Source organism: Pyxicephalus adspersus, chromosome 10, assembly GCF_032062135.1.
Source record: "Pyxicephalus adspersus chromosome 10, UCB_Pads_2.0, whole genome shotgun sequence".
Taxonomy (NCBI): Eukaryota; Metazoa; Chordata; class Amphibia; order Anura; family Pyxicephalidae; genus Pyxicephalus; species Pyxicephalus adspersus.
Genome location: NC_092867.1, coordinates 58,392,428 through 58,403,567, shown reverse-complemented (window position 1 = coordinate 58,403,567; position 11,140 = coordinate 58,392,428). Strand labels below are relative to the sequence as shown.

The window sequence follows — 11,140 nt, the reverse complement described above, 5'->3', positions numbered from 1 at the left end:
CCACCCTCTTTAATATTCTGATGTGAAGGACCCCCAGCTGGAGGAGAGCTGAACGTTCCCTGCAGGGCGCACCCGATACCTGGAGAAACCAATGATCCTTATCTGCAAGTGACACAGCTCAACATCATGGTGACTTACTTTCTCAAATCCTCTCAAATGTCTACCCAACCTAAATCTACCTATCTATCTAGGAAACCCTCTCATAGACAGGGTCAGTAGACTTTCCGAATCTAAAGATGACCCTATTCAACATCACATGAGGTTTGTCCTTCAAGTATCTCCTGTCTGATTTCAACCCACCTGACTTTAAGAAAAAATGAAGCCTCTCCTCTCTATGGACAGTTTGATATCTAAAAGATGACTTCCTATAGGACCACCAACTGATGGCTAGATGGCGCTCGGACTTGGTACCTCCTACCAGGAGCCTTCTCAAAGTCAGGGCAATGAATTACCTTTAGCTATGGATGGCATCATTTATCATCATTTATGAGAATTTGGTCCTTTGTGCACATTTTTTGACATCAACCCAGCTAGGCTTTATAAAGAAATGGACCTTCCAGACTTTTTTATCCACACTTTTTGTTTTCCTGGGTTCAGGCTTGTGACCGAATTACCCTTCTTTACCATTTTTGAGAAATATCTGGAAAGCTGACTGCATTGTGAAGAGTGATTGGCCTGTAAATCTCATTAGGTTTCTTTTGTGTAACAATAACCAAAGTAAAAATCAGAAACATTGACTAATAAACTGGGGCATTAGAGGAGATAGCCTGGATATCAGGGCCATGCATTGTTTAGGGTCATCAATGACTCTAGATTCCTGAAAGATCACTGTTTAAGGATTACTTTTAATTACTTTTCTCTACCGTCTACTTTACTTTGTATAAATACCACCATATTTTCTGAATAAATCGGAACAATAACCACATTTGATTGTTCTCACTCATGTGTCTGTAAAAGCTTCATCTATAGCATGAAGTCTCTTTTCCTTTAAGAGGGAAATTTGTTCATCCTTAACACTTGCCATCTGCAGGCCGCTATTATCCCACCCACTTCAATCACATGGACCTTAGAGCGTATCTATACTCGGAATTTTCACTTTACTTAAAAGGGTAGAGACGTAGGATGAAGAACCCGGAGCAGAAGATGAAGACGGCAGCGTCCGGAGAGCTGGCTCCGGCACGAATGTTGGGATGATGTGGGACCAGATGCTTGACACCCCCAGAGTTATCGGTCTGCTCTGCGGGATTGAAGGTGTTTTTTGTTTTGTTTTTTAGAATATTCCTCTTTAAACCACTCATTGTGGCAGCATGACAATCCAATATGGCCATCAGGGAGCAGGATACACAAATTCCCTGCAGTGTCAAATGAACAGCCACAGGCAGCCATTTTCTTGTAGTCATTGTCTGGTCCCCAAAAGGCAACCTGGTTTTCCCACCCACCATACATTCACATTACTTACCCCTCCAATCCCATTGAAATTTAACCCTTTATTGTCCTTCTCCTCTGTACATTTACTATTTACTGTCCCCTCTTGTTTAGTGTATTCTTAGTGTCCCCTCTACACCCACCATGGTGGACAGTACCAACCACTTTCTGAGGAAATTGACAAAAACTTTATAACCAATTCTATATTTGTGAAGAACATGAAGGTGATCACAGATTCCCAGGCAACACATGTCATAGCTATTGATTTCTAAAGCTGAGGGTGTACACCTGTGTGTGATTATCAAAGAAGTTGTATTGATGAATATTCCCCCTGCATGGGGAGCTATGCCTAACATTGTTACTCAACAGAAAGCCTGTGGAAAGCAGGTAAAGAACTGGGGCCCCTGTACTTTACAGCTCTAAATCCCAAAGTACTCCAAATATATTGGTTTAGGGTCCTCCATAAGGTGAACAGAGTTCCACGATCCTCTTCCGTTGGTTGTCTTGAGTGGTGTGTGAAAATTATGGGCCCCAGGACCACACAGGATAGTTGTCCCGCATGCAGCTGGGGGGTATGGGAATGTGCAGGCTCAGAGTTTGGCTTAATATTGTGTAGGTCCCCTTGTGACTCTGTCCTACCTTCTAGCCATAATGCACTCTGCTGCTATTACTTCCCTAGGTAAATGGCACACCCAGCCATACCCGTGATCTGTACAAAACTCTTCAGACTAGGCTTTCTTCTTCAATTGCTACGTGGACCATTTTTTAAGGCTCATTTTAATTATTTTCAGCGGTGGATGAGGGGGAAGAGGGGGGGTCAGAATGGGCCCCTGTACTGTGTGTGGTAATACATTTCTATCGTGGCCAGCATTAAGTGGGATTGGACCATATAGACAAACTTCCCCCCAGCCCCATCACATGGGTTGTCCTTCCATGGCCCACCTTTTGTAGGTACTAGACATTGCATACCCCAAACACCCCACACCAGAAGATTTCTAGAGCACATACTAAACCACCACTTCTGTTTTTTATTAAACTTTATTTTGTGTCCTTATGTTGAAGCAGCACAATCCACAGTCCCCGTATTGAGATGATGAAAGCACAGAGGAGCTGACAATGTATTGTCCTCACTGCCATAACCCCACCACACACACAGGAGGATAAATGTGGGCCCAAACCTATGGCCCTGCTGATGTCATTTTTGGATTGCAAGAGGTGATTGGAGAATCTGTAGGAAACCTCACAATCATGGAACCAACCTACATAGTCTGTGCTGGTGAAGCTGTACTTTGGCCCCAAGGCTGCAAACTCCGAAATCTGCCATCCAACATCCTTGGCTCTATAGACTTTCCTGATATTCTTGAATCCCCTGAACAATAGCTCAGGTCATATCACCACCAGGAAACATACATAAGAGCAGCCCCTCGGACTGGTGGGTTGGACTCAGACCCACAATGGTGCCTCCACTGGTGGTTTACAGACCGCGTTCTAGCCACTGACAAGCCATGAATTGAGATTGCTCGAGGTTGGGTGTAATGACTCCATTGTTGTCCAGAGAAAATTAAATAACATTTTACAGGTTGGTTTCTGAATTGTATTTTTGGCCTAAAGTTGTCCTCTTTGGATAAAACCCCCTACAAAATAAAGTTCTTGTTTCAATGAGAGTGAGTTCTCTGGTGATTGAGAAGGTTGGCTTTCTGTGCAAAGGTTTTGCTGCAGGTTGTGCATGGAAAGGGTTTGACGTCCCTGTGGATCCTCTGGTGGATGGTGAGGTCAGAACGGTGCTTGAAGCACTTCCCACACTCCGGGCAGGGGTAAGGCCTCAGGCCCGAGTGGATCCTCAGGTGCCGGACCACGTCAGACTTGAATCGGAAACATCTCCCACACTCTGAGCATGGAAATGGTTTTTCACCTGTGTGAATCTTCCGGTGTTCAGCAAGGTGGGATTTGTGTCGGAAATACTTCCCACACTCAGGACAAGGGAACGGTTTTTCCTGGGAGTGGAAACGCTGGTGAGCCACCAATATGGACTTCCGTGAGAAAGATTTGCCACACTCGGAGCAAGGGAAAGGCCGCTCGCCTGTGTGAGTCCTTAAGTGCTTGGTGAGGATGGACTTCTGGCTGAAGCATTTCCCGCAGTAGTCACAGGGAAATGGCCTTTCGCCATTGTGGACTCTGTGCTGCTGGTTGAGGACTGACTTCTGAGCAAAACATTTGCCACATTCTGAGCAGATTAACGGCCGCTCCCCTGTGTGGGTCCTGAGGTGCCGGACGAGGTCCGACTTGTGAGAAAAGCTCCTCCAGCACTCGGAGCATGGAAAGGGTCGCTCGATGGTATGAATCTTTTGGTGCTCTTCGAGGTCTGGCTTGTGAACGAATCTCTTGCCACACTCTGGACAGGCAAAGGGCCTCTCTATCACGGTAATCTGCTGCGTTGGCTTGACATTCTTTTCAGAGTCACCTTGTAGAAGGCCCTTGTTCCCCTCTGGTGACTGGCAAAGAGAAGATTCCTTGAAGGAAGCGGAATCCCGAGACTGCTCTGCACTGTTATGGCTTTCTGGGTTGATGGAGTTTGATTCATCAGGAGAAGGTTCTTCGGGATGTGAGGAATCTAGTAATCTATTTATATTGTGAAGGCCCTGATGATGATTTGACGTCACGTGGTCATCTGCTATAGAATCCTGTGTGACATCATCATCTTCTGCCTTACACTGTGAAGACAAGAAGGTTCCTTCCTCAGAGGGGTTCTCCATGTCACCTATATCTGCTGGGAAGGAAAAATAGTAAAGACCACCTGTCATTCACTTTTGGAGGAGCTGCACAAGATCACCAGTGACATCAGGTTGTATGCAGTTCTCAGGGACCTGTATTAAAGTTTTTGTGAAAATATAGTGTGTATGTTTCCATATGAATCATTGATTATACCATTTCACAGGCATGATAAAGTCAAGAACAGCTTTAGGAACTGTAGAGTGGGGTCTACTCTATCATGGCAGGGCAAGTATTGGAGCTGGAGAAAGCCAAGTAACTTCTCTTTTCCAACAAGTTGGTGATCTGTAGATGAAATGGATGATCTTGGAGATGAACCTAAAAACACCAATATTCTCTGGGACTAGAATGATCTAGAGCAGGGGTCAGCAACCTTTACTATCAAAAGAGCCATTTTGCCTCCTCTTCCACTAAAGAAAAATAGTCTGGAGCCGCAAAACATAACACAGTTTATAAACTTTTAAAAGTTTTAATATTTTTTTAATTTTACCTGTTACAACAAGTGTGCATGTGTAGGCCTACTTTGAAATAAATTAAACGCTAAACTATGCCCCTAGAAGCCTCCAGCTTCTAACGTATCATCCTGTTACATAGCTGGAGGCTTCTAACCTAACAGGGTAGATTTTTTCGATGGGCAGAGTTCTTTATGTTCTGACGATGCCTTAGCGATGACATTTTAAGGGGTGTTAGCCACAGGTGTCCCTCATTTGCAGCTTTAATTTTGTTCACCTGTACCCCCCAATCTTGAGTAATTGGGGTTCAGGTGCTAGAAGCCTCCAGCAATGTGTAACAGCGTAGATTATTTTGATGGGCAGAGTTCTTTATTTTCTGACGATGCCTTAGCGATTCAATTGTAGGTGGTGTTAGCCATAAGTGTCCCCCACTTGCACCTCTATTTTGGTCACCTGTACTGCCTCCCCCCCGTTCCAGAGAAATTGGGGTTCAGATGCTAGATGCTTCCAGCAATGTGTAACAGGGTAGATTTTTTTGATAGGCAGAGTTTTTATGAATTTTTAGGAGGTGTTAGCCACAGGTGTCCCGTACTTGCACCTCAAATTTTTTTCACCTGTACCCCCGTTTCCAGATAAATTGGGGTTTAGTTGGTAGAAGCCTCCAACAATGTGTAACAGGGTAGGGGTTTTTTGATGGGTGGAGTTTTAGGGAGGTGTTAGCCACAGGTGTCCCCCACTTGCGCCTCTAATTTTGTTCACCTGTACCCCCTTCCTGTTCCAGAGAAATTGGGGTTCAGGTGCCTCCAGCAATGTGTAATGGTAGATTTTTTTGATGGGCAGAGTTCTTTATGTTCTGATGATAGCCTAACAATTAAATTTTAGGGGGTGTTAGTCACAGGTGTCCCCCACTTGCACCTACATTTTTGGTTTTGTACATCTCCCCATTCCAGAGGAATTGGGGTTCAAAGGAGGGGGATATCATTGTACACACCCATTTGTACACGCCCCGTGGTAGATTTATTTCACTGGTAGATTTTTTTCATTAGAACACCAGATGGGGAATCCCTCTCCTCCGCAGTGTCTTGGGAGGAAGGGGATCCCCCATCAGAGATCTCCCCGCGGCAGCCGAAGGGAGCCACAACAAGGAGGCTGAAGAGCCGCAGGTTGCAGACCCCTGATCTAGAATGATGATTCTGTAAGTAAGGCCACATTCTAACCCAACCCAAAAACTGTACACATTTCAAATGTCGGTACAGATCATCAAGCTGTTCGGAGGCGAAGGGCTTCATACACAAAATCCTCAGCATGTTGAGTAAATAAGAAGGAAATATATTTACTGTTACTAATGGAGGACTTTGGGGATCTGCACTATGGAGAGAAATGAGTCCAAACTCACCTATACCAATCTCTGAAGGAACCTTCTCTNTTTTACATGGTGGATAGGCCACTGAAAAGCCCCCTTCTTCTCCCTCTTCCATATCTTCTACTTTAATATCAACAAGAAGTTCAGTCTAAGATGACAAATTTAACATCATGTGAGCTAATGAAGTGTGAAAAAAGGTACAGACTAACTCGGAAATGGAGGAGACCATGTTTCACCTACCTGATGATGGTGAGGAATCTCCAGATCTTCCTGTGTGGAATCCCGGGAATACAGAAGACGGGGACATCTCTCTGGTGGGTTCCCGTTACTGGATCCATCTGTAGGAAACACACACACTAACTGAATTTTCTGCTTCTTTGTGTTTATCGGATGATAGGGGACCAAGGTGGACCCTCCGTACTGCTCTCTTCCCTACAATAAAGTCTTTACTTACCCTGCGAAGTAAAGGTAGGGCAATTCTCTGTCTTCAGATCCTTACAGAGGTCTTTATTATCTTTTAAGTACCCCCATCCCTATATCAGGAAATAGAGAGTGACACCTTATAGGATCGTGACACACACAATATTATTGTCATTACCCATTCCCAGAATTCCTGGCACCGCTTACCTCTCCCGTTAGAAGCTCTATGATCCTTTTGGTGAGTTCAAGAATCTTCTGCTCTTTATTATTTTCTGCAATGTGATCTGTAGAGGAATTTTGGCTCCAATTGTTCTCTCCAGGTAAATATTTTACCCGTGTAACACATTCACCCGACATTTTCATTATCATATAATCCTAAGAATCCAGAAAAAAACAAATAAAGATTACTTGACGTTCAATGGGACCACAAATCTGTCAAGCCAGGCCTCTGTTTTACTAAAAGAGATGGAAGTAATATCATGTGACCTCGCAGAATCCTCCTCACCTCTCCAGAGAGCAGGTAGATGATCTCAAGGGTGAGGTTTAATATCTTTTCAGTCACATGACTCCGACTGTCGTCCATCTTGAGGACTTTTGTGGTGTTCAGCCAAGGTGGGAGTGCCGTGCCCGGCTGCCTTCTGGGAATACATACAGAATATGTTACAAATATTTTTGTTTGGTATGTGGTGGTGTTACATATTCAACAAGAAAAGAAAACAATATCCAACTGTAATAAAACTTTAATCCTGACCAGTGCCTTGGCCATTCCTACCCTGCCCCTCACACTGGATAGATCAGCCCTCTTCTAAGCCTCACATTGGGTAATGGACATAGACCACAAAAACAGCCATGGTCAAATCTAGAGAACATTTTTAAGTCTAGTCACAACTTGTTTGAATTAATTATACCTTAGCCAACGTAGGGCACCACCAGGTATCCAAGAAGTACAAAAGATGCCAGCCCACACATGACTAACTGTCCATGAGAACCTTCTCACTGGTCCTAACTGTGGTCCAAACCCAACGAGAGAACTCACCAACAACCATAGGTCATAAGCCATCTGCTTGCCCTTGTGAGACTTGGACAACAGGTACACGAGTGGACTGTCCTATTCCCCCAAGCAGGAATAAAAGAGAAACACAGTGAGGTCCCAATGTGTTGGAAGAACCTCTCTTCTGGTGAAGGAGGAACTCACCACAACTTGGAGCCATCATGTGTGATAAGTTCACACAATGAGAAGAACCCTGCTGTTCACTTACTTTGAATCTAGCAAGGGTGATTAAGAGAAAAGTCATTGCTGGGACTTTATTTTGTATTTATGCTGTAGACGCATCTATGTATCATCGCTGGTTGGCTGTTAGAGGCAGCAAACATTTCCAGGTTTCTGTTAGGTTATTATGGAAGAAGCTGACGTCAGTGGGTGCTTGGCTGGCCGCTGTCAACAAACACGAGACATCAATTTAAAATATGCGCCAATTGTGAACCAGGGAAGTCCTCCCTCCGTCCTTCATGGAAGAGTCCAGCATCCACATGTAGAAGGATTCCCCCGACAGCTGCCGTATGTTGTCACCATAAATCCTGCACTTCCTTTACAGTGGATCCTGAATACGCCATTAACGAATCGTTCTAAAATTGCATACCTTAAACAAGCGACAGAAACCGCCACCGACATACTGCAATCCAGCTCCAAAACACAACAAAGTGTGGAAAAAATGCCAAAGCGTGACCACAGAAAAAACATACGGCGGCGCCCACCACACTTAGGGAGCAGATATACAGATGTGGGGACTTACCTCCCTCCTGATGATCCGGCTTTGTTTGATGACACACTGACACAGTGGAGGGAGTGCGGAGAAGGAGCAAGGGGTTCTGGGTAATGTAGTTTAGGGGGAGGGGAAACGCAGCATGACTGGCTGAGGATTTCCTCATCTCAGGTTCACTGTCAACATTGTTCTATTAAAAAAAGCTGCCTGTGAAATGGAACTTCTCGATGGGCGTGCACATGTGGGCGTGTATAACCCCCAGGAGGGGTGCACAATTACGTCATCAGGAGCACACTGTGATAACTGTGTGTGTAAAGGCTGCTTGTCATATTCTGCTGCTTAACAACTCTCAGACCTGCGATAAGAGGGTGGACGGGTTCCGGCATCATGACATCACTAAAGGGGAAGTTAAATTCAGTGGTCCGCTGCTCCGAAAAGGTTGGCGACCACTGTCCGAAATCACCGATCGACTTGAGATTTTCCAGATACACAGGGTATCCTAATTTTTATTAGTACCCAACATTTGAACCGTCCAGCTTTAAAGAATTTTAGGATATGAGGGCAAAAATTTGTGAAAATACAATATTGTGGGTGCTGTTTCAAAACAAGTGCCCCCAGGAGCCTGGAATTGGCAGATTGGGACACCTACATAGCAAGGAGCATTGGGGTGGAGCCCCAAAATTTATACCTATCTGTCACAAAACTATAACTGTCATACTATGCTACCCTGTTTGTCTTCCTAAAACCCCAATTTCTCTGGAGGTGTAAGTGGGGGACACCTGTGGGTAACACCTAAAATTTAATTATCAGTAAAATATCAATTCCCGAGGTTTGTATTCAACTTTCCTCCTGCAAATTTAAGTTCATGGCCTTGTGTTCTTCATCACAGCTTCATATTGAAAATTCTAACCCCCCCTGCTAATCCTATTCCCCCACTTTATTATTATTACACAGTATTTATATAGCAGCAACATATTACGCAGAGCTGTACAAAGTCCATAGTTGTGTCACTAACTGTCCCTCAAAGGAGCTCACAATCTAATGTCCCTGCCATAGTCATATGTCATTAATGTAGTCTAAGGTCAGTTGTTAGAGAGAAGCCAATTAACCACACTGCATGTTTTTGGGATGTGGGAGGAAACCCACGCAGACACGGGGAGAACCTGCAAACTCCATGCAGATAATGTCCTGGCTGGGGGTCGAACCTGGGACCTAGCACTGCAAAGGCTGGAGTGCTAACCCCTGATATAAAGGTTTCAGTCATCTACATCCTTTCATTTATTTCCTCCTGGATGTACACAATATGTCCCTGATGATGGGCACAGCAGGGGTACAGACACCAGAACCCAGCACATGGATGGTAAAAGCCTTAATAAAGGGCACAGCAGGTGTACAGACTCAGGAACTCAGTGTTGGGAACTAATCATATTTGTCCCAGTAGGGGTAAATGCCCCGCACATGGATAGTGGGACTCAGCATATGGATGGTGGGACCAAGTAATAAGGAGCACAGCAGGGGTAAAGACCCAGGAACTCAGCGTATGGGTAGTGGGAACCAATCATAGTTGTCCAAGCAGGTGTACAGACCCCAGAACCTAGCACAGGGATGGTGGACCCCACTAATATTGGCCACAGCGGGGGTACAGACCCCAGCACATGCATGGTGTCTGTGCACTCTTTATGAGCTATTAGATAAAACACAAGAACATGAAGGAAAGAATAGGGAAGACAGACTTTCTTTATTGAGATGTTTTAGAAAAAATTATGTGTGCAGTCTCTTCCCTGCAGCGTCACTTATGGTGACCTCTCAGCTGATAATAGAGATTGGAGTTCTGTGAGAACAGTTTCCCACACACAGGGCAGGAGAACGGCTTTTCTCCGGTGTGAAGCCGTTGGTGGCTGACGAGGTGAGCTTTGCGTGCAAATGTTTTCCCACACTCAGAGCAGGCAAAGGGCTGTTCTCCGGTGTGAACTACCTTGTGGTAAAGAAGGCCGGAGCGACGAGAGAAGCTCTTTCCGCACTCGGAGCACACGTGTGGCTGCTCGCCAGTGTGAGTCCTTTGGTGGATGATGAGCCAGGCCTTCTGGGCAAAGCGCTGGCCACATTCTAGGCAGGAAAACGGTTGCTCGCCTGTGTGGGTCCGCAAATGATTGGCCAGCCATATTTTCCGAGAGAAACTCTTCCCGCACTCGGAGCACGGGTATGGCTGCTGGCCAGTGTGAGTCACCCGGTGTTTGATTAGATTGGACTGATGTGTAAAATGTTTCCCGCATTCTGAACACTGGTATGGCTTTTCACCGGTGTGGACAACCTGGTGGGCACCAAGGTTGGTGGTGTTTGAAAAGCGTTTCCCGCAAACTGAACATGGAAAGGGTTTCTCCCCTGTGTGGACTCGAAGATGGCGGGTGAGCTGCTCCTTGTATAGGAAACGTTTCCCGCACTCAGGACAGGGGAAAGGCCGTTCGTCTGTGTGGATCTTCTGGTGCTTAAGAAGGTCCAATTCCCGGGTGAAGCTTTTGCTGCAATCAGAACACGAAAATGGTCGGTCGACTGCGTGCACCTTCTTGTGTTTGACGAGGTGTGACTTTAGTGTGAAACGCCTCCCGCAGTCTAGGCACTCAAAAGGCTTTTCCCCACTGTGAATCCTGAGGTGGTTGACCAGCTCAAATTTCCTCTTGAAACGTTTCCCGCAGACAGAGCAGAGGCATTTCTTACCACTGTCCTTGTCTGCACTTTTTTCGTCATTAGGAAGGCTGTCCAGGGAAGATTCCTCAGGATTGGAGGGGAGAGGAGAGGCAGCCAGGTGAGTTTTCTAGTTCACACAGATTTCATCCGATGCTTCCTCTTTGGGGGCATCACAGACCGGAGCTAAACAGCCTTGATTGAGAATTGCAGTGCGAAGTTCTCCTGCTGGACAATCACAGATATTATCCCAAAAACAGCATATT

General features: G+C 45.4%; 2 protein-coding genes across 4 annotated transcripts in view; both read right to left on the bottom strand.

The window, feature by feature from the left end:
* Positions 1-2,331: 2,331 nt before the first annotated feature.
* The window catches only part of LOC140338992 (uncharacterized), a 223,720-nt gene continuing 214,911 nt past the window's right edge, over positions 2,332-11,140 (bottom strand). Inside the window, exons 1-7 of one of the 3 annotated variants that reach the window (XM_072423444.1) lie at positions 7,689-8,216; positions 6,935-7,067; positions 6,637-6,804; positions 6,464-6,542; positions 6,250-6,347; positions 6,043-6,157; positions 2,333-4,192 (exon numbers count right to left, since the gene is read on the bottom strand). In XM_072423444.1, the coding sequence (XP_072279545.1) occupies positions 3,081-4,192; positions 6,043-6,157; positions 6,250-6,347; positions 6,464-6,542; positions 6,637-6,804; positions 6,935-7,012 (1,650 nt within the window). In that variant the 5' untranslated portion in view covers positions 7,013-7,067; positions 7,689-8,216 and the 3' untranslated portion in view covers positions 2,333-3,080. Of the gene's footprint in view, positions 4,193-6,042; positions 6,158-6,249; positions 6,348-6,463; positions 6,543-6,636; positions 6,805-6,934; positions 7,068-7,688; positions 8,217-11,140 lie in introns of those variants that run through there. The other 2 variants (XM_072423443.1, XM_072423442.1) reach the window with 2 other exon arrangements.
* On the bottom strand, positions 9,912-11,001 carry LOC140339820 (uncharacterized; the record flags this gene model as incomplete). Its single annotated transcript, XM_072424721.1, has 1 exon — positions 9,912-11,001. A coding segment is annotated over one exon (1,020 nt), but the record flags the coding sequence as incomplete, so codon positions are not given.